We start from the raw sequence: 25,088 nt of genomic DNA on the forward strand, positions 1-25,088 counted from the left end.
GCGGAGAGGGTTCACCGCTTCCGCGCTCCACGGGGTGAGCCGTGGCGTGCGTCTGCTGCTCACCGGTTCCCCGTATCGCACAGATGCGAATTATTCACGTGCAGTGCACCTTGAGCGAGGCTCCGCCGAGATATACACGCGCGTACCAATGCACTCGGTTTATGTACAGATGTTTCACTCTTGCATGCAGAGACGAACTTGAAGACGCACACCAGAATCGCCAGGGCGGGCCGGTATCCTGCGCGACAAAGCGCGTCGGTCCTAGGGGCTCCCCCTAGGTAGCGAAGGCGGAAAATATGTGCGTGTGCAGCGAAGGAATCCACATGTAATTCACCTCAGTCGCAGAGGTCTTTTCGTGCGGGAGGTGCCAAGAGACATGGGCGTCCTTGGTTTCTGCCGCGAGCGCGCCTTCCTCGTCCCTCCCTCCGTTTACAGAAGAACTCTGCATCTCCCTGCGTCATTCTTACTCGTAGTCTAAATCAGAAGACATGTACGACGAGCGCTGCTGGCCATTCTCGTCTTCTTCCAAGCTCTTCAAAAGTGCCTGCAGTGCCGAAAGACCACAAACACAACCTCGCATTTAGGCTGTCGCGGTGCCTCGTCAGCTCTGTTGGGCCTTCAGGCCTTGTGATGCCCCTGGATAGCTCAGTTGGGAGAGCGTCAGACTGAAGATCTGAAGGTCTCCGGTTCAATCCCGGGTCACGGCACTCGCTGCTTCGCGAACTTTTGCAAAACGCAACGCGAATCCAGCCATCAAAAACTCCGCAAGTCTGCAAGTCTCGTAATATCGAGGGAGGAACGGACAGCAGCGGTCCTCATCTCCTAGCGACTCAAAGAGTCACTCATGCTACGAGTCAGCGATCCGCGTGTAAAAACAGGCGTGGGCACCGCGACACCCGCCCCGGGCAAACGACAACGGAAAGTATCAATATAAATAGAGAGACAGATACTGATACATAGATATAGCTATATATAAGTACAGTGGTGACTTCATGTAAGTTCAGTTATATACATATATATATATATATATATGTTTATACATTTGTACGCATATGCAGATGGCACACATACACGTGGATCTTCTCGCTTTGATTCCTCCGCTATTCCTATCATTTAAAAGGTTCGTTCATGAACACTCAAGGCTACGATCCTGCGAATACCGTCTGCTGCGGAATGCATCTCGCCTAAAGCAGCGGGAAGTGACCACGCTCACTTTTTCGAGGATGAATTTTCCCTCTTTGTACTTCTGCGTCGCATCCGAGGCGCACTCGTACCGCCACCCGACATTAGTGCCGCAGTCGTTGCAATACACATCTGCAATTGTGTGCTTGCCTGTTCAACGAATGGCAAAAACGCACCACGCAAAAATGTCTCAGCCATCACGCATGAATATATTTGTGATATAGTGATGGGTTCGTATATATATATATATATATATATAACTCACCATTTGGTTGCATATGGCTAAATGCACGTATCTCTACATTCACACGGAGGCCTGTTGAGCGTTGAGCACACGCCTGCGCCAACAGGCTTACTCATAAATGCACCAACGAGCGTTCGCACAGGCCTTATTTGAAATATGAGGGCGCTTGTAAGCAGCATCGTCATTCATGCGCGTGTGCTTCTTTTTGTTGATGTGTGCACTCATACTGGGTCACTGGCACATATATATTAGGGCTAAAGGTGGACATATGTATGCACATATATATAGGGACGGATCCATCTATATTCTAAGAACGGCGACCGGGGTAATTTTTTTACATCTTTTGAAATGTCTTTCCTTATATAATAAACAAAAATTTAATGAACTATTCTTTTGAACAACTGCTGTGGCACAGATGAAGCGGAGGAGTCATTCGCAAGTTCGAGCCCCTCCGTGTCATCGCCAGCGGATTAGAGAAGTTTGCGAGTGCCTCACTGCCCTCGCCATCTCCTTCCCTCACCGGTTGTCATATTGCGGTCTTCCAGCGCGCCTTCGGAGACGTTCACGACTCTGCCGGCAAAACAAGAGGGGAGAGGCAAAACGAATTGATTCAGCTCCCAGCGCAGGGTCACGCGCATCAGAGGCGCCACCTCTCCGTCGCCAACAAACCCAGCTAAATGCACTCGCAACAGCGAGGAGGCCGAACGAACGCGAGCGCCGAGAGGGAGGTGCACCGGCAGCTAGGTGAGCCCTACGCGATGCCGTTTAGTCACACGAAACCCTAAACCCTCGCAACAGGGTCACGAGTGGAGACCTGCACAGGAGGGAGACAACCAGAAGATGTGCGCGTCGAGTCTCTAAGTTTCACATCTCGTCTCGCGCTCAGCACGCGCCCGCGGCTACCGGACAGTCTTCACAGCGAAGGACGAGGTGGCGCCCAGAGGGGAGAAGAACATCGAGGAGAAACCGGTCTCGGCAAGCCACGAGAGGCGCGTGCGACGGTGAGGCGAACATGGTGAGGAGGAACGCGAAAAAAGGCGACAGGAGAGCCAAGCGCTGAGAATGGGTAACACCAGCAGCCACCGGCGCTGAGGGCAGCCCTCAGGCGCAGAGACAGAGAAACATCAACAGACGAGGGGAGAAAGGGACCGGGAGAGAAGACTCGAAAGCGGAGTTCAGTCGCTGCGGGCAGGAACAAATCTACCGACGCAAGAAAGGGCTCAGCAGGAAGACAGCGCGACGCATCCAGAGCATGCAGCGACGGTAACCAGGCACACTGAGACGAGGCACGCAGAGGCAGAAGCGAAGCGGAGAGCAAGAAGCCTGACGTGGCGCCTAACAACGAATGGAGACGAACTTGCCAAACAGCCAAGCGGCGCCCGTGCGGCCTCGAAACGACTTGCTGATAAGCTCGCTGTGGACCGTCAGGTGCGTGTTGCATTGACTGCAGCTGAGAAAGCAGCACACGGCGCATTTCCCGCTTCGTAGTCCTAACTGCATGTGCATGCATCCAAGCAGTTTCACACGCCCGTCCCTCTGATCCAAACTGAATTCCCACAGCACACACATATTAAAATACGTATAATACATGCGAGCAAAGTTATACGCGCGGAGGACATATGAAAATGCATATGATACAGCTGTGTAATATGATAGGTGCGGAGCGGGAACTACGCGCCAGCGGAGACCTTCGAGGCGCCTCCCGCCTGGGCCTCTGCCCCTACGACTCCACGTGTCAGCAGCAAGCCTTGAGTGGCAGAACTCCGCGCGCTGGCAAAGGACAGGCGGTCAATAGCGCCTCGACGCGCGAGAAACGCAGAGACTGCGGACGACGCAGCGCCCAGACGCGGGAGACTTCCACGGGCCTCCCCTGCCGTTTTCAGGGTCGCGCAGCTGCACGCGTGTTAAAACCCCGCAGGGAAGAGGCCTGGCAGGAGTGAACACGTGAAGAAGCAGGTCTATAGTAGTTCAGCAGCAAGGAGATAAACTCGACTTACAGGTAGACCTTGCGCCCTGCAAGGTACAAGCGAAAGTCTCTCCCCATTCTCTCTTGATTGAATCATGCCACTTCGGCGTTGCTTTGCTCTCCTTCTTCGGGCTTATCCTCTGTCCGCCTTCCTCTTTCTATGCATACACGTCGTAGGCGTACCTTCGCTCGCCCCTTCTCCTTCCTCTCTTCTCTTTCTTCTTTTCTTTACACTACAACGAGAGACCGAGTCGCCGCCCATGTATCCTACAGGGTGGCGCGTCGGCTTAGCGGGGGTAAAAATGTCTCGAGGTCTCACAAGGAATACAAGAGATACGCCTAGGTCTGAAGAGAAGGATTCAGTCACGAGCAGCCCCAGAAGAAGTCGGCGAAATCAACCCAGGCTGGCTCACGAAGCGCATGCAGAGCTCGCACTAATCGCAGACATCACGGCAGAATGGGTGCGGGTATTTCGGAGCTTCCGTGTTCGCTGGCGCTCTCGCAGAGCACCAGCCGCTGTTTCCGCGCGGGGAGTGGAAACTGGGCAACGGGTCGGAAGGGGCGGAGGGGGGCGTGAGTCACCCGAGGACTCAGAGGCGACGAAGATGGAAAAGCGAAGCGACAAGAAAATAAGATAGCTCCATTACAGCAGAGAAGTGAAGCAGCTGACGCACAAAGCGCACCGTGGAAGCCTTGGGGGAGAGCACTCTAAAGGGTACAAATATCCCTCCCCGGACAGCCACTTACGAAGGCAGGTGGCGCCAAACGAGTCCTGCAGGGTTCAGCAGAGTGGGCTCTCCAAAAGCAGAAACGGAAGCGAAAAAAGCAGGGAAAGCACGAGCATTTCCAATTCCAAGAGCGCGCCTTTCGCGAGCTGTCAGCGGTGGGCTAAGTTCCCTGGATGTGTCGCAGGCCCTCTCTCGCTCGGTCGCTCGCTAGAAACCAGCGCACCGCCAGGAACCCAGCCTCCTTTGTCTCGCGAGACGCGCGTCCGACACCCTCTATTGCGAATGACAGAGAGGCAGGAGACGTCGCAGAAGTTTGCGATGCTCAGCTCTGGAAGGAAACGGAAAACGTGGCAAAAAGACACAAACAAACCAGGAAAAGGCAGCTCTTAGTGTCCGCTTCCCTTCGGCCGGCTCGACGCGCGGTCAGGGGTGATGTAAGTCTCTCCCGACTCGCGGAGCTGCCTCAGTGCGCCGAGCCTCGCTGCTCGCTGAATAACGAATTCCCCGAGCCGAGGGTGACTGGCTGATTTCCACACAGCTGGCGCTTCCAGAGACTCATGGTAGCGAAGAACTTGCGTGTGCAATTCACCTAACCGATCGCAAGAAGGACGACTGTTTGGCTCGTCCTGCTCCCCCTCATCGGGTCTCGCCGCGAAAGGTTGTGGCGCCCTGACCTGCTAGCACTCCTTTTCGATTGAGAAGTCGAATTTTGTACAGAAGCAGGTCTCGGAACCCGTGGCGACCCAGCTAAACGGAGACAAACACGAGATGAGCTTGTCTGCACGTATTCATGGCAGATAGACACTGAAAACGAGCTGGGAGAGAGAGGGAAAGAGTTTTGTGGCTTTGCCGTCACTGTGGCGGCAGCGGCAGACAAACTGTCGAGATGAACGCATGCAAAGCAATTCTAGTCTCTCGCCTTCAGGAGGCGGTGCGAAGATCTTCAAACCAAGACATGGTTACTAACACACATGTTTCGTTTTTCCACGTTAGGGTGTAGTTGTGTGTGCTGGTTTCTGGCCTCCGTTGTCTCCTGTGCGTGCTCGCCGTCTTTGTAGTCCCCCTCTCTCTCCTCGGACTTTTGCCGTCCTGTTCATGCTCACACCCCTTTCACACGCTTTTTTTGCGTCCCGTTTCCATCGCGGACGCTCTGCCTTGAAACCTGATTTTTTCCGTCTTCATTCGTCGCCGGGACGTCCCTTGTTCTCCCTTTTTCTGCGCGCGCGTCTGTCAAACTCTGCGGGTGTGATGTGCTTTACCGTAAGGAAGGAATGTGTCCTCCTCTGGTCAAAGAAAGCGAGGCTGTACGAGGCAATTGAGGCAGCGGATGCACACGGTGTCTGCATCTCACTCGCCTCTCTCCGTCACTCGCAGCTCTTCATCTTGTGATCCCTGTTCGATATTCGTCTTGTCTCCGTGAGCGTCTCTTATTGTCTGTCGATACTCAGCCTCCATTTCTTGTAATCCAACTTCTCTTTCGCTTCTGTTTGATCCGCCGGCCGTCTCTGGGAGTTTGTGTGTTTGTGTTGGGTGCTCTCATCTCCTCTTCACGTCTTGTTTGGCGTGTCTGCCTTGCTGTTTTTCTGGGCGTCTCGAATCGATGGCGTCCGCCTGACGCGACGGCGCGGTGAGAGGCACTCGGAACTCGAAAGTCGCTCAGTGTCCACTTCTCAAAGGAAGGCACCCGCAGACCGCGTAGAGACAAGATGCCGCTGAGCAGAGGCCCTCGGGCTCTAGAGCCCCGCGGAGCGGTTGACCCTTTTCCGCTTGAGATCGCCCAGGCGCGCGGTTCGATTGTGACTCCCGCGCAGAGAGTACTCGAAACGCCGCAAGAGGCAGGGAGGGGGAGGGGCTCCGCGATCCAGCTGGCGCTGGCGGCAGCCCAGACTGCGGCAAAGGCTGTCTCGTCTTCCCCGCCCGCGGCTTGCGCGCTGACCGCAGACTTGGATAAACTCATTGATCGAGTTTTCCTCCCGCTCTTCAAAAGACGCGCATCTGTTTCGGCGCGCGGCAGACGCCTGGAGAAGAGACAACTGCGCGCGGAGAATTTCTGCGCGGGCGCAGGCGCCGCCACTCGCCCTGGAGGGGGCGTGCCTGGGGAAGCCTCTGCCCACGAAGGAGGTGAAGAGAGACAAGAGCGCGACAAGAAGAGACAGCGACAAAACTGCGTCCACGACGGTGAAATGGCGGCGTCAGACGGCAAGGGATGTGGCGCCAGCTCTCCTGACGGGAGTCACGTTTGCTACGACTCTCTCGTAGACACGGCGCGAGGGCCTACAGGCGAACAGCCGCGCCGAGGCAGCCGAAGCGAGACCGAGCTCTTCGTCGGGTTGGAATGCCTCGCTGCCGAGGCCGCGGAGCTCAGCGACGACTCCAGTGACGCGACGGACTCAGACGACGGCGGTGATGGGACTTGCATGCATGGCACGCCGTATCGAACTGTCTTGGCTGACTCTGCTGCGGAGGCATCCGATCAGGCTTCATCAAACGACGAAGCGGTTGCCCTTCTTCCTCGCGGGATCTTCCGTGAGTCGCGCGCGTCTTGCCGACGCCAGGCTCACGCAGCGGCGAGAATGCGACTGTCTCTCTTTGCGCGTCATCCGGTCGCATGGTCGCTGTGTCTGCGCGCTCTCGAGCAAGCGGCCGTCGTCGCCTCCTCGGGTCTCTTTCCTCTTCGCAGCGAAAGTGCGGAGAAGTCGCGGGCTAGCAAACTCCTGCTCGTCTCCTCTCTGCGGCGCCGCATCGCGCTGTTTTCCACGTCTTCGCTCTCGCTCGCCGGGGCGGACGACGTCAGCGAGCAGACTGGGGCCTTTCTAGAGGTGCCTGACGAAACCGAGCTCGAGAGACGGCTTTTGTGTCGCGCGTTCTTTGCGGCGCGTCTTCTGCTGCTTCTCGCCGACGCCGGTTTGCCCTTCCTTCAGCTTCCTCTCTCGCCTCCGCAACTCAGCCGGCCGACACCAGGCAGGTCAGCCTGTGCGCCCTCATCGCCTTCGTCTGGCGCGGAGAGCGCGAAGGGCGTCCACGGGCGCGGTGACGACGACTTCCTTCAGATCGCGCCTTCGCTGTGCTATGGCGGCGAAATGCCTTTTCTTCTGTGCCCGGAGGACGCGCACGCCCCGCCGAGCCCCTGGAGCCATGCGGGCGAGTCCGCCTTCCGCGTCTCCCCGTTCGTCTCCCTGCGTCTGTCTCCTCCGCCGCTCGCGGCGCCGCAGCTGCTGCATCGCGAGCTGTCGTCGCTTCTCCACTGCTGCTGCCTCTTCACCTCGCTGTCTCTCTCGCGCGACGCGAGTGACGACCCGGCGCCGCCGCTGCGCCGAGAGGGGGAGGCTGCGCGTCTGCCAGACAAAGAAACCTTCCACAGGGGTCACGAGGCTCGCGGCAACGGGACAGGCGTGGGCGAGCGCCAGGGGGGGACGGCAGCCCCGCCGCACACGGGCTGTGCCCTGTGGCGTGCAGAGATTAGTGAGACGCTGAGCGAGGCAGCGGCATCTCTCGTGGTGCACACTGTCGCGCAGCAGCAGCTGGAAGGCGGAACATCTGTTCCTTTGCTTCAGCAGAAGACCGGCCTCCAGCGGGCTGTGTCTCTGGTTCGTCTTTTCTGCTTCTCATCCAGTGAATCCGAGCCATTTCCGGCGTCGGTGGGCCGCCCCTGCCCAAGCTCTTCCGAGTGTCCTCGGGGCGCTGCGAGCCGCGGGAAAGGGACGTGCGTGGCGGGGGTCGCACCGTGGCTGGTGTTTGCGCGGGTGTGCGTCGGTCTCGTTCGGGCGCTAGTTGGGCTTGCGGAAGGGTCTCCGTCCTCCGCTGGTCGCGACCACCTCAGCAGCTCGGCGCACCGCTCTTTATTTCAAGCCTCGTTCCTGAGGGAGTCTCCACTGTTGCTTCTTCTCCTTCAGGAGGCGGTTTCGCTTGCGCTGTCTCTCTTGAGAAGCGACTCCCCAACCGGTCGCGCCCCTGAGCACGCCTCAGCGCACCTCGCGTCCACACCCGCCACGGAGCCGCGCCATGTGTCTTGCAGCGCCCTAGAGCCTTCTCGCTGCTCTCGCAGCCCCGCGCGCGAGCTCGATGCTCCCGCCTCTGCATCCCTTTCCACCGCGGAGAAGGAGGAAGGTCGTAGGAGGCGCGCGATGCCGGTAAGGCACTCGCGGGAGAAACGAGCGCCCGCGAATGTTGAGGTGCCGTCGATGGTGCTGCCGTCGCAGACATGCTCGCTGCCAGGCCTGCGGACGGAGGCCCGTGTGCGCCTCCAGCCCGCGGTGCGGCGCTTCTGCGACGAGCTGCTGGTCGCCGCCCTGGAGGCTGCGCGGCGCCTCCTTCGCTTCTGGTCTGCGCGTCTCGGCGAAGAAGCGGAACGACGGCAGCGCAGGCAGAGGGCGGCTGGAAACGCAAACGAAGAGAGAGTAAAGAAGGTGGCAGAAGTCAAGGAAATCAGGCCGCGATCAGACTCTGGGTCCGCGTCTCCAAGTCCCCGCACGAAGCGCGAAAAAGACGAGACGCAGGGCGATTCACCTTCCAGAGGCGCTGCCGCCTCCGCCTCGCACGGCAGGAAGAAAGGCCGACCGGCGAACCTCGAGCAGACACAGCCGAAGAGAGAAGAGGCGAGTGGAGGCACGCTGCCAGAGGACGACGCGAAGTTGACCCATGACGAGGGCGCACTCATAACGTGCGCCTTCGAAGAAGGGCCTCTCGCGGGCGTGGCGGCCGCGTTCGGCGTCGGCGGGGGAGAGGTTGTGCGCCGCTTCGTGGAGTCACTCCTGTTTGTTTTGGAGGTAAGGGTGCTGCGGCGAACGGGAATCCATGTGTTGCACGTAAAACGTAACTGATGTGGAATACGCCTAGTCTAGTAGGACCCTTTCTACGTTAAAGGAACTCGCGCAAAGGCGCTGGAAAGCCGAAGGGGAAGCGGGCACAATTCAGGAAAGCAGAGGGTAAGGGCAGGCCCCGCAGGGGAAGCTGAGAGGCAAAAGGAGAGAAACGAATGATCGCGTGTCGTAGTGTATGAGCACGTTCAAGAGACGGTTGATAATGTTTCCGCAGCATAGGGGCAGAGCAAGGCGACCTAGAAACACGCTCGTCGTTTTGGTCTGCTTACTTGGCCCCGCGGTGCGGTGTGTGATGTGGTGTGCAGGCTCTCCCGGACGCAGCGTCGTCCATTGAGGAGGAGAGCTGCGCGTCGACTTCGTCTCCTCGGTCTGAAGTCCCCCCTTCGTCTGCTTCTTCCTTTGAGCCTCTTTCTTCCTCTGCCTTCCTCGGGACTGAGACAAAGCTGCACGCTCTCTCAAGCGAGATTGTTGCCCTGCTTTTCTCTCTGCCCACCTCCTTATTTCTGCTCTCTCCATGCTTGCCTCCGCGCCACATGCAGGCGTCTCCATCTTTCGCCTCCTCGGTGTCTCCGTTTGTCTCAGCTGCAGGGGAGGCCGCGCCGGGTGCCGCCTCCTTGGCGGCGTCTTATCCTCTCCTGTCCGTCTGGTGCGCCTCCGACATGCCAGTCGGCGGTTTGTTCGCGGCGGTGGACGCTGCGGCGAGGGCGGCCCCGCAGAGTCTGCCGCAGCTCCTCTCGTGGTTCCAGCTGCGCGTCAATGACAGTTTGGCTCGCGTCGCTCTCGCGCTGCTTCCTCCTCTTGCGTCGCCCTCAGCGCCGCAGCTGGCGGCGTTTCCAAAGCGCGTGCTCCACCTGCTACTACACTGGACTCTTCCGCTGAGCAAGCAGCTTGTGCCGTCTCTTCTGATGTCGCATCTCCTCCCCTGCTGCGCGAGTGGAGCCGGACGGGGAGAGCAGGGCGACGAGCCCTGGAGCTGCGCGCGCGCTGGTGCGACGGCGCTGCCGCCCTCGCCGCGCAGGAAGCGCGAGAAGAGAGCCAAGCGCGAAGGCGAGGGCGGGACGCACGAGGCCAAAAGCTGGGTACAGCCAGAGCCGTGCGTGGAGACTTCTGCGCTGGCGAAACGCCTGGGATTGCCCCTAGTGGGCTGTCTCTGCACTCCGGAAGAGGCCCCTCGAGCCGAAGAGGCGGGAGCGAGGAGACCCAGCGGGTCCCACGCGGCAGGGGACAGTGTCGGCGAGAGCGGTGCGGCTGGCGTGGGGGCGCGGGTCTCTCGGCGGAGGCAGGCGACATGCAGAGACGAGACAGAGAGAGACGCGAAGGCGAAGGTGGAGCCTGACTGGAAGGCTAGAGAGCCAGTCGAGAAGGCAGGGTCGGCGGCCGGGATAGACGCTGACGAAAGGTCTGCCCTTTCGGCGAGCTCGTTCGCTTCTTCCCTCGTCGTTGTGAGACTCCTTGCTCGCGTGCTGCACTCGAGGTGCCTAAGTGATGATGATACTCTTGCCGCTGTGCAGTCTCTTTCTGTCATTTTCTCCCCCTTTCTTGCGCTCCGCGCTGCGTCTCCGTCTGCCAACGGCGCTGAAAAGACCTCCGGCCTTCCCGACGACTGCCGAGAGGGTCAGCAGCATTGTGGGAAGCGAGGAGGGTCGCGAGACGGTGGATGCCACGACAAACAGAACGGTGAAATTGCGGGGCGGGAGAAATGGAGAAGCGAGCTCTACGAAAAAAAGATCCTCGACGCCCTTCGGTACTCTTTGGAGCACCATGGTCTGTTGATGGAGCTTCTTGACGCGATCGTGTATGCGGCGACGCTGTGGCGCCCTGTGGCAGGTGTGGGTCGCAGTGAAGCGGGCGCGGAGGACGCGAGTGGCGGGGGAAGTGGCGAAGAGAGGCGAGCTCTCTCAGTTTCGCAGGAACACGCGGACGCGGTTCAGGACTCGTGGGAGCTGCGGCTCGAACGGCGGGATGCATGCGCATGTCTTCTGCAGCAGCTCGTGCTCCTCTTCGGCGACTCTCTCTTGCCAGGCTTGAACCAGCTCCTCGATCGTGTCACCAGTCCGCCATCACTTGATCTCGCTTCTCAGACCTCGACCGACGCTCGCGCGTCTTCTCCCTGGGCCGCTGAAGCAGTCTGCGAGGGCGTTCTCGAGGCCACGGCACGCGCGAGGCCCGGCAGCCGTTCGCGTGCATCGTCCTCAGCCTCCTGGCTTCCGTCGGCGCGACCTGGCGACGGAGGCGAAGGCGTCGAGAGCGAGACGGCGGAGGAGATGGCCGCTGCGGAGGCGTCCCTGTGGGCTTGCTGCGCCGCGCGTCGAGCTGCATGCCTGGGCGACTTGCAGGCGCCAGAGACATGCGCGGGGGTGCACGCCGCGGCGCTGAGAGTGCTGGAGAGCTATCGCAAACGCCGCGCAGAAACTCGCTGCGGGAGCACGTGGAGCCCGGCCGCGGGCGATGGGGACGCGAAGGAGGGGCCCCGTGGGTTGGGGGGGGGAACAGCCAGCCGCGCGCCGACAGTGGAACTCCCCCGCCTGCTGCGCGAGGCCGCGCCTCACAGAGGCGGAGAGCGTGTTGTCGCTGAGCACCTTGGGCGTCGCTTTGCGGGCTGCGAACTGGATGGCTGGCGGCTACTGCCGGCTGTCGGGGCGGCAGTCTGTCTCGCGTTCAGTAGCGACTGTTTTGCCTCGCGGGCGTGTCCAGGCAGCCGCCACGAAGCGACAAAAAAGGAGCGACCTGACGATGCGGCACGTCTTGGAGGAGGTCTCGTATCAGCCGCGGTGGGCGTGTGCGGCGCTGCAGACCTTGCGCTGTCTCTCGCGCAACTGGCGGAGGACCTCGCGCAGTGTGCGGCGAGCTGCAGGCGTGCCTGGCGCTGGCCCTTCTCGGGTCTCCACGGGTCCCCAGAGAGACGGGCGGCCGAGGCGCGGGGTCTGCATGCCTTCGGGCTCTGTGCGTTCCTCTGGCGGGAGCTGCGCGTCGCGTTGCTTCGAGTCCTCGTTCGCCTCAATGCGAACCTCCTGGCCGCGCCACTCGCTCGCAGGCCCGCGAAAGGCGAGGTCAGCCCTTCGCCAGAAGCCGCGAAGGAGGCAGGGACTTCGCCTGTGCGTGAGGCGTCTTCAGGCTGTCGCGGCGAGGCACTCGCCTCGGGCGTGAAACGCGCGCGCGACGCAGACGAGGGGACGGAGCCCCGCGGAACCTGTGGTGACGCGACCGTGTCTCTGCTTCGCGACCTGCAGCTGCACTTGCAGCGGGCCCTCTGGCTGCTGCTGAGAGGGGAGCTGCCCAGCGGCGCCGATCTGATCGAAGGGGCGACAGGCAGACGCCGCGGCGGCTCGACGCTTGCGTCTGCGTCTCCTGTCTTCCGCTTCCTTCCGAGCGAGGCTGGCCTGGAGGATGAGCAACTCGCTGCGGTCCTATCGGCGTCACTGTGCCTGCTCGCGAGGCGCCTGGGAGAGGCTGGGCAGATCGGGGACGCCAGCAGACGAGATGGACTGAGCCCAGTTTCAGCCAAAGCAAGCCAGTCTCACAAAGCGCGATCGTCGACTGGATCAAACTCCAAGGAGGCGCTCGCCCGCGTCGCGTTGATAGCGCCATGGCTGAGTACGAGACGGGTGCCCGGTGGCGAGGCTCCGACGCCTGATGCCGAAGGCGCGCCGGCAGACGATGCCGATGTGCCCTCCACGGACGGGCTTCCTGCTTTGTTGGCTAGCGGCCACTACCGTGTCCTAAAGACGCGAGATGGAGCAGAAGGAGGCCAAAGCGACGAGAGAGAGCTCGCGCGGCGTGTGTCGCTTCACTTCGCGGCGCTGCGGGCGTGGCTGCTCGCCACGCAGGCGGGAATGCCCGACAGAGCCCGGAGGGAGATAGAGGCTAAGGCCCCGCGAGAGGATAAGAAGCGAAGGTGCGCGCCGAATGGCTTTGAAACAAAAGACGCGGAGAGCAAACTATCTCCTCTTGTTTGCGAGGGTCGCGAGCAGGTCCCCGACGTCGAGTCTCTCTGGACTTTGCAGGTGGAGTTCCTCCACAGCTGTCTCCTGCATCGCGAGAACTTCTTCTCCGCTCTCGTGTCTGCCGCCTCCCACTCTCCTCCCGGCGCCTGTGAGGCTGCATCACCCCTTGGCAGCGAGGCGGCGGAGGCGTTGCGGTCGGATGGCCCCACGTCTCAGGTCCCCCAGCCTCGTCGAGGGCAGTCACCTGCTCCCCAGCCAGCCTCGCCGGCTCTCCTCGCGGCCGTGTGTCGGTCAGCGACGCTTGCGTTTTCTTCGTTCTCTCGCGCGCTTGCCCCCTCGTCTCCTCTGGTGCACTCGGGGTCGTGCGCGGCGACAGGCAGACAGAGCAAGGCGCGCTCAGAGCGCGAGGGGAGGCGCGGGAAGCTTCGCATCCTGAGAGCTCTCCTCCAGCTCATGACTCGGGCGTGCTTCTTCTCTCGCGCGGATTCACGGGAGTCTCTGGCTTTGCTTGGTGCCGACGCGCCACCTGCGAAGGGTTCCAGTAGTCCCCCGCCGAAGAGGCTTGCGGAGGAGAGAGACGGGAGCGCCAAGTGGCCAGCGGCGCGCGAGCCCGCTGCCGAAGGCGAGGAGATTTCAAGTCTGAATACGCCGCGTTGCAACGCGTTGAGGTCGCTGGACGCGGCGCGCACAGCAGCAGTCGTCACAACTGGACTGCTTCCTTTGATCCAAGTCGTAGGGACCAGCAGCCCAGGTTGCGCATGCGGCGCAGAAGAGAGGATGCTCCTCCTCGACACCGTCTGCACTCTCCTTTGGTCTCTCCTTGACCAAGTCGCCACGCGTCGCCTCCATCCTTCGGCTTGCTCATGTTGTTCGTGTGAGCGCGCAGCCGGAAAGGAATGCCGTGTCTCGTCTGCGCGAGCAGCGCCCGAGGGGGCCGTCCACGGCCTCGCTACTATGCAGGTACGAGTCGCTGGGGGACGGGACGTGGCGGGGCGGCTGAGCGAGTCTCTGCCACGACGGGTAGAAGCAGTTTCGAAGGCCGCTGAAGTCAGACACCGGCTGCAGCGAAGTTGGGCTTCAGCCAGTTTGTTCTGGCTTAGCATCTCAGAGACTGTTGGCGATTTATTCGAGGCGAAAGCCGCAGTTTGAGAAGGAAACAGAGAAGTAGGAATCGAGGAAACTCCGTGTCTGTCCCTCTGCATGTTTCCTTAGAGAGCAGATGCACTTGGAGCCGGCGGGGACATGAAGGATGCCGGAGAGAGAGACCTGGAGTGTCGCTTGGCTGGTGGGTGCTGCCCGCGCTGTGCGCAGCCCGTCATGGCGTCTCTGACCCGAGCGCGTCTCGGTCTCTCTTCGCTTCTTCGAGCTCTGATGGCGTGCTTCAACTTTCCCTTGATTCTTCTCGCGATGTTGAACGGCAGACAGGGCTTTGCGGCGCTGCAGCGCTTCTTTAACTTCCTGGTGCCGCAGGGTGGCCTGCGCGCGCTTCAGACTGCTGTGCAAGAGAGCCGGCGGCGAGAGGCGCTCTTCCGCGCCTTACTCGAGTGGCGGGCCTCTGCGACGTGCCCGTCTCGTGGTGGTGTAAATTCCAGGGCGGGACTTCTTCAGTCGCGGGGTCCTTCTCAGTCTGCTCGTCTCGACAAGCTCCTGCGGGCGGCCAGGGAGCGAGAAGAACTCGAAGAAGCTTTGGAGCTCACGCTTCAGTGGCTTCTGCGGGTCGTGCGCGTCAGCCGTAAAGACGCCCCATGGTGCTTCCCGAAGACTCTCGATCTGGCGGTGGGGGGAGGCGGTGCGGCGGGCGGGGAGGCTGCTGGCAGGCCGCGCGGTATGCAGCCGAACGACGCAGAGAAAGTGACTGGGGGCTGTGGAGGCGACGCATGTCTGTGGGAAGGAGACGGAGGGGCGAGGCGGAGAAAGCGGACCCAGTTTGATGTAGGCCTGCGGCCAGACAGTAGACGCGATCTCCAAGAAGAAACCGACGCAGAGACAGACCTACGGCTAGGCGGTTATCCAGAGGGAAAGGCCTTGAGCGGGCGAGAACGCAACCGCTGCAGTTGTTGCGGAGACCCGCTCACTGATGAGGGCGAACTGGTTTTTCACGACCAGGAAGATGACTCACGCGGAGACCCAGAGGCGGCGCGCCTCGCGACGGGGGCAGCCCACGAAGGCTGCCGCGTCGATCGCGAAACCTTATCCTGGAGTATAGAAGAGAGTTGTGCTCGCGCCGCGACGGCGTTGCTTCAGTGCCGAATGAAAGTTCCTCTCTCCCGAATTCTCCGGCAGGAGCTGCTCCTTCGCTTCGGGTTTTCAGCTTCCACGCAAGACGCGCTTCTCCGTCGTCCCCTCCAGAGTCTATACTCGTTTCCTCCTGCTTTTGCCTTCGCCTTCCCGGGTGTGTCTCCTCCTGCGCCCGGCGGGACGCTGTCTCTCCTGGGGAGGTCGCCAGAGGCGGTCGCCGTCGCGAGCTGGGCGCCACCGCCTCTGCAGCCCGTGGGGGCTGCAGGCTCCAGCTCCACAGGCGCCAGCGGGCCCCTTGGCGGCGGCGGGGGTCAGCAGCCGCAGGCCGTCCTGGTTGGGCTCCAGCAGCATCAGGCGTTGCAGTCGATGGAGGAGCAGATGATTCGCACGCTCGAAACTCAGCAGATGGTTGAGGGCGTCGCAGAGGAAAACGAAGGCACAGATGGCAGTTGTCCGGTGCTTGTCGAGGTTCTTCTTCATATCGTTTGCTCGCTCCTCTTTGGAACGCGCGGCGAGACGACGCCTGTCGAGAATGCGCAGTGGACTCGCCTCTTCTTCCCGCTTTTGCATACGTCTCCTCTGTCGCCGCCTCCTGTCGCGTCTTCTGAAGAGGTGGAGAGCAGGCATCGACGTCTGCTGTTTGCTCTGCTCACAGAAGTCCTGCTCCCTCCTGCGGCGCGGGCGTTCAGTGCCAACTCATCCGGGGGATTCTTTCGAAAGCCGTCCTCAGCTCCCGCAGACTGCGGGCCGTTTCCCGCTTGTCTCGGGGGCAGCGCCCTGGCCCGCCCCTCCGTCGCAGTCGCAGAACGGCCAGAAGGACGCGCGGGCGCCGGCGACCAGCTGCGCTCTGCGCTGACTGTCCCGCCCCGGATCCGGCTGCGGAGGTGGCCTTACATCTTCACTTTCCACTTGCTGGCGAGCTCGTGTCTGCCTCCGTGGGGCACGTCCTTTCTGCGCCGCAGCTCGTTCGCCTGTTGCTGTCCCTGCTGCCCCAGCGCCGAAGGCAAGGCCTCTATCCGCGATGCCGACGGAGCGGTCGCGGATGGCGGCAGCCTCACCGCGTCGGGCTCCGGCGCGCCTCTGCAGCGTCCTCCTTACGAGGGCAACCTAGTCGACGGCGGGCGGACTGCGCCCCCAACAGGGGATGGCACTGCGGGTGCGAAGGGAGCGGCCTTCTCCGCGCATAGGTGGTGCGCGTGCTGCTACTGCTTTCCGCAGCCGCACAGTCCGTGTATCAAAGCCTTGACAACAGGAAACAGTTCCCTGTCCAGTGTGCCTGCCGCGCCGATTGCTGCAGCTGCTTCGGCTGCAGCCAGGGCGGCGGCTCGCCTGCCTGCAGGATCTCCGCCCCCGTCCTCCGGCTCGTCATGCCCGGTCGTGGGCGTCGCTCCACCAAGCGCAGGGGCATGCGGAGACAGTTTGGCTTCTTCCTTAATTCGAGACACTTGCCAGGGTGACCGTTGCGGCGGGAAATGCGGAGAGGCCTCTGGCCCAGGGGCCGACGACGGCGAGCCGCTCTGCGCCCCGGCGTCACTGGCTGTCTTCGTATCGACCGTGGTCGCGGCCGCGTTCAAGCCTCACCTCTTCTCTATGCTTGACACAAACGCAAGTTACGCGACGAATATGTGGGAAAGCACCTCCGTCAACTCGCTAGCGGCGACTGTGGGGATCGGAGGTGCCGCTAGCGGTGTCAAAGGCGAGAAAGGAGAGGGAGGGGGGTCCACGGCCATGCCGGCCTCAGGCCGCGGCCCTGCGGCGAGTGCAGCGGCTTCTGCGGCAACTGAACAGAATGGAGCGCCTCAGTCTCTGCAACTGCCCTACTTGCTGCAGTCCCCTCCGACGTTTCTTCTGCATCCTCTCCAGGAGATCCTCTTGGAAGGCCTCCCTCGTCGATTTTCTTCTTTGCTGGCGGGCGTGCAGGCGCCACAGCCAAGCATAGTCCCTCCGCTTGCGCGCCTCGCGGCTGCTGTGAGTCAGGCGCTTCAGTTCACAGCCACGCAGCAGTCGACAGTTGCGGAGGGCGATCAACTTCAGCAGCCTCCCACATTTCAGCGAGATGCTCTGTTCGCTCTTGTGGAGGAGCTCCACAAGCGTTTCTTCGCCGTCGACTTCCTCCGCATCGGGTCTTTTCTGCAGCAGCAGCAAATCCTCCATCGACACCGACAGCTCGATGGCTTGATTGCCATGGGGCGCGGCGTCATCGGCGGCAGCGGTGTGAGTGCCTCATCCTGCGAAGGCGACTACTCGGCGTCTCCGCGGGCCTCGAGTGCGTTGGGAGACGCGGGTGGCGTGGTGGCGCTGGCGGCGGGCCTTGGGGCGGCGGCCGCTGCGGGAGACGTTCTCGCGCAGCTGCGTCTGATGGCGCCAGCGACACCCTCGGGCGTGGGCAGCGCCGCCTCGCCCTCTGCCAAGGAGACTGTCAGTGGAAAAGGCAACAGTGGAAGCAAGTTTGGCGCTGGCGCATGTGGGGGGGCGTTCGGCCACACCGACGTGGGCGGGGGGATGGCTGGCGATCCGCCGCGGAAGGCTGGACCCGGGGGAGGGAAGGGCAAAGGGAAACGGAGAGACTGAACGACTCGTCACCACGAAAGTGGGCGGTGGCGAACCGGATACACTTGCCTGAAGTGCCCTGCCATGGGCGAGTGCAAGAAGGGAACACGTGTCGAAGTGACGGGGATGCACAGCAGTAAGGCTGTCGGTCTTTGGCGAGTTGCCATCGAGTTGCATTGCAGAAAAAGATGTTTTGGCAAGGGGAGTTCAAGGGGACAGTGAATTCACGTGGCGCAGTTGTGTCATGCATCCATTTTGTGAAGTGGGAGTAGCGAGAACTTTGACACGTTAGGCTAAATAAACGGTAGGCACAGTACGCTGAAGCGGTGTTTGGAACTTACACATGTCTGGCGTGCACTGGCGTGTCTGTGCATTGGAAAGCGCTCTCAGGTTCAAGGGGTAGTATTCAGAGGATTGCATACGGCTAGGAGGAAGAGGTACTTTATGACAATCCTGACACATGATAAGCCAGCAACGCTGCTGGAGAGTTCACAGCAACGTTTTCTGCCAACTTCTGCTGTTCTTTTGCCACTGTACGAGACAGAAATTGACAGGGAGCTTCGAGGCTCTGTTTCTGGGGTGCCCCTGGTCCTGCGGCAAGCTCGTGCGGCTTCTTCATAAAGTCAAAAGTTTCTGGTAGCTCGTTATGGCTTGCGCGTGTATCGATCGAGCACCTGAGGGGCGCTAACAGCGAGTATATTCTTCACTTTTCCCAGTCCCCTGTGGCGTCCCTTCCTTTGCAAGGGATCAGGGCTGGTTCTTAGGAAAAAAAGCCATCGTGTGTCAAGTCGCGCCGCGCATGAAACTGTAGACGCTTCGGAATGATTTCGGGTCCCGTCAGCAGGCAAAGAGCTTTAGTAGCACGGCGGAAAGTAGTGTATAGCGGATCTCACACCACTATGGCAGTTTCCCGTAGACCCAGCTATAACGGGCCTCAGCAGCTTAAGGTAGTTGTCCGTAGAGGTGTCTACGACGGTCCTCAAACCTCTACGGCAGATATCGCACTACTGAAGCACCACAAACAGATTATCGTACGGGAAAAGCTATCAAGAAATGCGATACCTGAGGCGGCGCGCCGCCGAAATGGCAGTCTTGAGAGTGTTCACAATGTGAAGTTCCTAGCAGTGAGCGGTGGTAGTGTCAAAGGCTCTATAGGTAGTGTTTTCCTTGAGTATGCTAGTTATTTGTGTTAGGATGTAATCAAATAGCAAATCGCCAGCTTGGCTTAAGCTGCCGCAGGTGGTTTATGGGGTTGCTTTCATATTGTTGGCCACAGGTGTGGGGGGAGACGGAGGGTGTTCCTGCGGCACAGCCTGTTCAAAGACTTACGAACGAACCGCTAAACCAGCACTGGCGGGAATCGCGGTCGATTTTCGTAGAACTTCTTCATGCGGCTGCGGCTTTTGCCATGAAATTGTGTAGTAAGACGCATTCGTGGTGCGTCACTCATTTGATTTTATTCATGCTATCTCGCGATCTACCTTCGGCCGCATAAACAACCTGTACTGGTTTCTGACAGCATCGATCGACGTTCTGTGATGTTTGCCTGGACACACTAAGAATAGCGTTGGTTTCCCAACGGAGTTTCCAGTCCAGTTCTTTGCATGTGGTTCAAATGGTGAACATCATCACAGTCGTCGAAGACAACGTGACTATCGTCACGCTCGCCAAAGATAATGTTACTATCGTCACGCTCGCCGAAGACAACGCATCTGCGCACCAATGTGGGGGACGCGAAATGCATGCGTGTGCAGGAAAAAGCATCGATTTCTAAATATGTAGTAGGAGGCAAGCATGTGCAGGAGAGTTCGTGGTTTTACATTAGACTGTTGCGAATAGGCTTGCTCTTCAAGTCCGAGGGTGTGTCTATACTTGTGTGCTATCCATTTCCATGCGGGGCTCATTTTGTCGCTAACCGCAACGGCTTCATACAAATTCGCTGTGTACCAATGCTTGCGGCGGATACCCTACTTCCGGTAGACTGAGAACCGCACAACAGTTTTCACAACACTATACGGCTTCCACCTTTTAGTTGTGCCGCACATTCACAGAACGTTCCTCTTCAGTGTTTGAGTCGTTGTCTGAGCACTGTCCAATGCTGATCCGCCCGCAGGTCGAACGAAAACAAGCTGGGAAGAACAATGTTTTATACTACCGAAGCCTGTGACAGTATCATGTATTTCTGGCTCTCTTGTGTGCTCCAAATAGCACCGAAATACCCGCACTCACGGATTCGTTGTCAAACAGTGGATATGGTCCGTGTGGCAATACAAGATGCTCAAAGATGGCAACGAGCTCTGGTGCAATTCCTTTGATCAACGTAGACACTTTCAAGAGGTAGGGTATTTCGTTGCCGACAAGTAGCGCACGGTTACCTCAAGAGCGCATCGAGAGTTTCTCACATTCAGCTGTTTCTTGGTGGGGCAACACAACCAACTCCGGGAGATTCGCAGACCAGCAGCAGGTCGAACAGCACTACACGTTGCAGAGGTCAAGAACATTGCCTCTCCCGTGAACGCGCGCACAACAGAGGACGTAGAGATGCGGCATGCCGGCCATAAGAGCACCTTGCCTTGTCGTTTGGGTCTATATGACTACATGTTGGGAGCGCGACAATCAGGGAAAGGTCCTGCGGAATCGCGTAGACACTTGCGGGAACCCATTCAGGTTCGCTCCTTCTGCCTTTGAATCCCGAACCGAGGCTAATCAAGGAATTTTTGTTAGACCGCGTTTCATGCTACACTCCTTCAGAATATCGCGCTATAGCGACAAAGAGGCACGCCACTGTGTCGCACGCCGTAGAGCATCACTGATCGTAGCACTCTAGCACGCATCAGCAAGCAACTGTTCTGAGATCCTTCCGTCGTCTGCTTTTTGATGCGCATTAGGGTCCTCGGCTTGAGCGTCTTCGCCGTAGTTGCCAGGCCTCTGTGGAAGTGGTGGGCTGGGCCTGTCGTGAAGGCAATCTTCGGCAAGCATATCATCGGCCACATTGTTTGCCATAGAATTCGAAACTCGCCAGAACAGATCTTTCTTGTCCAAGAGACAGAAACGTAAGCAGCCCAGCAAGATTTCTGTCCGTAAGATAGCGGTGTACAGTCAATAAGGCCTGTACTTTTGAAATTACACTGTCGAGCGGATACCGTGCGACTGGGTCACAGTGACCCGCGGTGCCCTGGACCTGAAAGACGTGTGCGGGCTCTCGTGCATCCGAGCGAAGGTAGCTTGGATGGATGGCGGGTGGGTCATCATCGTGTAGACGCTGACGAAGTTGTGTGTGAGCTTGCGATTTCGTCCTACAGATTTCAGGCTCCATTTGTCTCGTGTACTTGTGCGTTCAGTGAGGTACACCTATGCGGAAACGTAACCTCCGGTACACCCGACCACGAGATCGAACTAACACCAGAAGGTGCGCAGAAAAGATTACGCACGTTTCACTCGCCCCTCCCGCCGCAAATGGCAGTGTCGTGTACAGTGGAATTGACGAAACGGGCAAGAAACCTGCCATCCTCTCACGTCTTGCTCGTGCATCGTGTAGGACGCTCTGCGGCTAGGTGGATTGGAAAGCAACTGCTTCGTTTTTTTGGACGGGAGCGTGTTCGGTTCTACTGCTCTCCGTATACGAGAGCGCGACAGACGTTGGATTCGTTGATAGATGGCCTACGAGCTGAAGAATCGGGCAAGGATAGCGATTATATTCGAAATGCGAGCTCTTTACGGCGAATCCGTGAGTGCAGACACCTTCGTTAGCTCACCGAGATGTAGTCGTACGGCATATGACGCGGTCGGGGTTGCCGAGGAAAAAACTTGACGTGAGCATAGTCATGCAGACGAGGATGGAAAGCGGTTCTCTCAAACTCCACAACATCACAGACATCTGTTACTGTTTTTCGCCTCACACACGATCTCAGATAGAAGCGCCGCCGCAAGAGGTACTCAATTTCGGTCGCTTCTGTCTGAGCTTGTGTTGCTGTGGATCAACTCAGGGTCAATGCTTCAGGCGGGATGGCGCAAGTTATTCGTACCTGCTGAGGAAAGTTCCGAGAGCTCGGATAAACACTTCAGTGGTAGAGGTCATTGGCCTAGCATGACGCGCGTCACTGAGGCTGTCTGTGACCAGCCAACGAATGGAGAGTTCATCTTATCGTCACCTCGGGTCCTTGTGGACTGTGATACAACATGCGCGAGCGCGGTCGATTCTTGGAAAGCGCCATACGAAATCACCGAAGATATGAGATTGCGAGATCAAGAGATGGGCTTCGGTGAGCAAATTTTCTCTGGGCGAACATGAACCAACTTTTTTCTCGCCTTTCCTCGTGACTCCGGTGGTACAGCGTGCCCCGTATTCGTGTGATGCACGCCAGCCTCCCTCAACTACTCGAAAGTTGAAAGCAGATGGTGAATAATGCAAGCGACACCTTGAGAGGCGAGTAGACTCCTCGAAAAAAGCTCCTATTCGTGCCTTCCTCTTGGATCTACTCAAAATTACTGTAGCAGTGCAGCGCAGCACCAGGGGAAATAGCTCGCTTTGAAGTAGACAATCCGCGAGTCACTGGATGTGTGCGTTGGTGTGGCTGCCTGCATTTAGGGCGATCGAGGACAGAGCTGGTGAAGGAATTCTTGCAGAGGAACTTCGAGGCTAACAAGTACTACAGGTAAAAGCGTAACCCAAATGCACGCGCACAATTTGGTGACTGTTGGATGCCTTTCTGATTAACCGTGGGGCATACGGTCCTCCTGTACTGTCGCGAACATCAGGTTCTCTGGCGGAGAGTCCGGCGCCGACGTCTTCGATCGTGTGGCCTCCTTCGGCGCGCAGCTCCAGCGAGACTTCGAAACGAAACCTTACGTGGAGAACTGCGTAATCGTTTCACATCGGCCAGTTCTCAGGTGTGCAAAGTTCACTACTTCTCGAGTCTAGGAGGCATACGGGTGAGGCGTTTGGGCTGCTCTTCGGAATCCTGGTTCCTCGCAGAGTGTCCATGCCGCTTCTGTGAGAGCTTGCCGTCGCTGGGTCTCTGAAAACAACTGCCGTTCCAGGGGGGCGGCCGGACGCACATGCAGCCTTGTCTTTGTCTCAGAGTCAGAGGCGGCACCTCGTTATGTATAGTTCGCTAATTCCACATTCAGGTTGTTGTCATGAGCTCCATCGTTGCGGTTGCCTTGCACAGAGTCCTTATTTCGCTTCTGTCCCCGAAGACGGCCGACGTCGACGCCCTGCTCGACCTGAGCAGTTCAGCTGGAGTTGTGGTCCTCAAGAAAAAGCCTCCTTCTGGCGAATATGAGTACGCGGTCTCAAGGGCTTTTGCTCATCTGCAGGGTGTCGAAATCCTTCTGAAGAATTTCCGATCTTCTCTTCTTGGCGTTTCGGTGTGAATTGCACAGAGGGGGGTGTTAGGAGTCGTTGAACAGAAAGTCCCGGTCAACGTTGCTCAGTGAGTGAAGTTTATCCCGGTAATGCGAACGGGGGGTGAACGCGTAATAAACACAGCTGTGGAAAACTCTGTGGCTGGCAGGAGTGGTGCAGCGTAGACCGATCGCCCCCTAGCAGCGTAAACTTGGTGCAAATTCGGTAAACCATATCTCATCGTGCGTTTCTGACGCAGTAAGCTTTTTGCGCAGAGTTGTGGGCATTCTGAGCAGTTTGAAGTTGAACGTCGCTTGGCAAGGGGGCAGAGCTTGCCGTCGCTCGTTGCAGTCTTCCGGTCAGTCAACACATCTGCTCTCACTGTCTGGACGTGCCTCGGTCAGAGCCCACGATTCGGGATTCTTCGGACTCTTTGCGGGGCAAAGTGTAACCGTGCCTCCCAAGGAATTCATGGCTGAGGACCAAGCGTTGACGACCCTTGTATCTAACGGCCCGGCGAGATTTTCAACAGACGAAGGAACAGACTCATCTATCAGGGTTCCTTTAAGTGACCTCTCAAGCCAGTTGTTACCAGCTTCTTCAGAGGATGTGCTCTACCGAGACGAAGAGTGTTCCCCACGCGATTCTGGTGACTGTTCGGCGAGCTCTTTTGACAAATGCAGCGGTCCGTTGTATATGCGTGCGAAGCCGTTGAACGGGGCAGTTACAGTCCGTGGTCACACGACGGAAGGGGAAATGCAGCCATCGTCACAGCCACATGTTGATCTTCAGCCGCATCTCTCTTTGGTGACTCTCAGTAGCTCGTTGGATCGGTCACGCTCTCTTTTAGCGCAGCCGTCACTTTTCCACACTCTCTCTTCTTCACCAAGCGGGCGGACGGCTAACAGGTACAGGAGCGCTTCCCCGCCAACTCGCTGCCAGACGTCGTTCAAGCCTCCGTCGTCCCCACGTGCCGGCGTCTCATCCTCTGCAGTTGGGCGCGGACGCGGCCACCACAGAGACTTCGGAGCTCGGGTCTCGTGGGCGCCTCTAGAACGCAGCGAGGGAAGAGAAGCGACGCTTCCACGAACAGGATGTCTCACCGGCAGGCACCCGCAGAGCATGAGTGAAACCCAGGAACCGATAGTGGCTCATTCCGCAGCGTCAACGGAGCGGGTTGGTCATCCCGCCGAGGCAACGTTTACCGTAAAGGGCTATAATTCCTCTGTCTGCCAGACTTTCGTTGCCGGTTTATCGAGCGCGCCTTCCAAGCCGGCTTCTGACAGTCTGACGCCCGGCAACTGTGCCGACAGCACACCACATCCACCGCAGGTTCTGGACATGCCAGAAACCATAATGGATGTTTCGCCTTCGACGCTCGACGTAGGACAGAGGAAGACTGTTTCCGAAGCTTTGAACCCAGCCAAAGACGACGTCTTGCTCTCAAAACTAAGCAGAAATACCTCCGCTGTACACGAGGGTGTCGCGTGTCGAGGGACTCAAACACCCAGCTGGTCAGGGACGAATCGAAGGGGCAATGAAGTTTCCGATGCGTCTAGACGGTGTATCTCTTTTCCGGGGAAGAGCGTCACCCTAGCCTTGCGGCTAGACTGTGATTTGCCTCGACCCCCTCGGCGACTGCTCGAAGACGGCCGCGAGTGCCTGTCTCCGACGCTGCCCACGGTGCCATTTGAGCCGTCCCAAGGTGCTCAGCCGGACACCGAAGCGACGGCTGAAAACGGTGACCAGCTGACCGATCAGGCGACCCAACAGAAGTGACGGTGCAGTCTGAGTCCTTCTCAGAGTGCCTGCGTGAATCGCTGACACCGAGAAGCTCCCGAACGAATCCCCGCAGTCATTCCACCCCGCTGCAGGACTTCATGCCTTGCCCTCTGTCCATACTCGTGCCTTCCGCTTCCTTGTCTGTATCTTCATGAAATAGGCGATGTGAGTGCGGCGCTATAAGACGGCATTGCTCGGCTATAGTTATTGTCCCGTGGAATTCCCGCCTTTTGTGTCGATTAGACGCCACAAGAGACCCACGTAGAACTAGAGTACAGCGGTAACGC

The 25,088-nt window shown here is 59.1% G+C and overlaps 4 protein-coding genes and 1 non-coding gene across 5 annotated transcripts; 4 read left to right on the plus strand and 1 right to left on the minus strand.

Annotated features, from left to right (window-relative positions):
• Window positions 1-463: 463 nt before the first annotated feature.
• On the minus strand, window positions 464-3,470 carry BESB_059950 (putative zinc binding protein; the record flags this gene model as incomplete). The annotated part of the gene is made up of 5 exons (XM_029364409.1): window positions 464-544; window positions 1,214-1,332; window positions 1,947-1,996; window positions 2,784-2,876; window positions 3,424-3,470. The coding sequence occupies 5 exons, from the start codon at window positions 3,468-3,470 to the stop codon at window positions 464-466; spliced, it is 390 nt and encodes a 129-aa protein (XP_029219117.1).
• On the plus strand, window positions 635-707 carry BESB_063870. Its single transcript has one exon. It is a non-coding gene; the product is annotated as a tRNA-Phe (tRNA).
• Window positions 3,471-5,826: 2,356 nt separating the features above from the next.
• On the plus strand, window positions 5,827-14,033 carry BESB_059960 (uncharacterized protein; the record flags this gene model as incomplete). The annotated part of the gene is made up of 2 exons (XM_029364410.1): window positions 5,827-8,886; window positions 9,246-14,033. 2 exons carry the CDS (start codon window positions 5,827-5,829, stop codon window positions 14,031-14,033), a joined length of 7,848 nt encoding a protein of 2,615 aa, XP_029219118.1.
• A 168-nt stretch (window positions 14,034-14,201) lies between these two features.
• Window positions 14,202-17,693, plus strand: BESB_059970 (uncharacterized protein; the record flags this gene model as incomplete). Its single annotated transcript, XM_029364411.1, has 1 exon — window positions 14,202-17,693. The coding sequence occupies one exon, from the start codon at window positions 14,202-14,204 to the stop codon at window positions 17,691-17,693; it is 3,492 nt and encodes a 1,163-aa protein (XP_029219119.1).
• Window positions 17,694-19,956: 2,263 nt separating this feature from the next.
• BESB_059980 (uncharacterized protein) lies at window positions 19,957-23,048 on the plus strand (the record flags this gene model as incomplete). The annotated part of the gene is made up of 7 exons (XM_029364412.1): window positions 19,957-20,009; window positions 20,561-20,725; window positions 21,014-21,081; window positions 21,659-21,934; window positions 22,261-22,327; window positions 22,431-22,562; window positions 22,844-23,048. 7 exons carry the CDS (start codon window positions 19,957-19,959, stop codon window positions 23,046-23,048), a joined length of 966 nt encoding a protein of 321 aa, XP_029219120.1.
• Window positions 23,049-25,088: the final 2,040 nt, after the last annotated feature.

This window comes from Besnoitia besnoiti, chromosome V (assembly GCF_002563875.1).
Source record: "Besnoitia besnoiti strain Bb-Ger1 chromosome V, whole genome shotgun sequence".
In the NCBI taxonomy this organism is placed as follows: domain Eukaryota; phylum Apicomplexa; class Conoidasida; order Eucoccidiorida; family Sarcocystidae; genus Besnoitia; species Besnoitia besnoiti.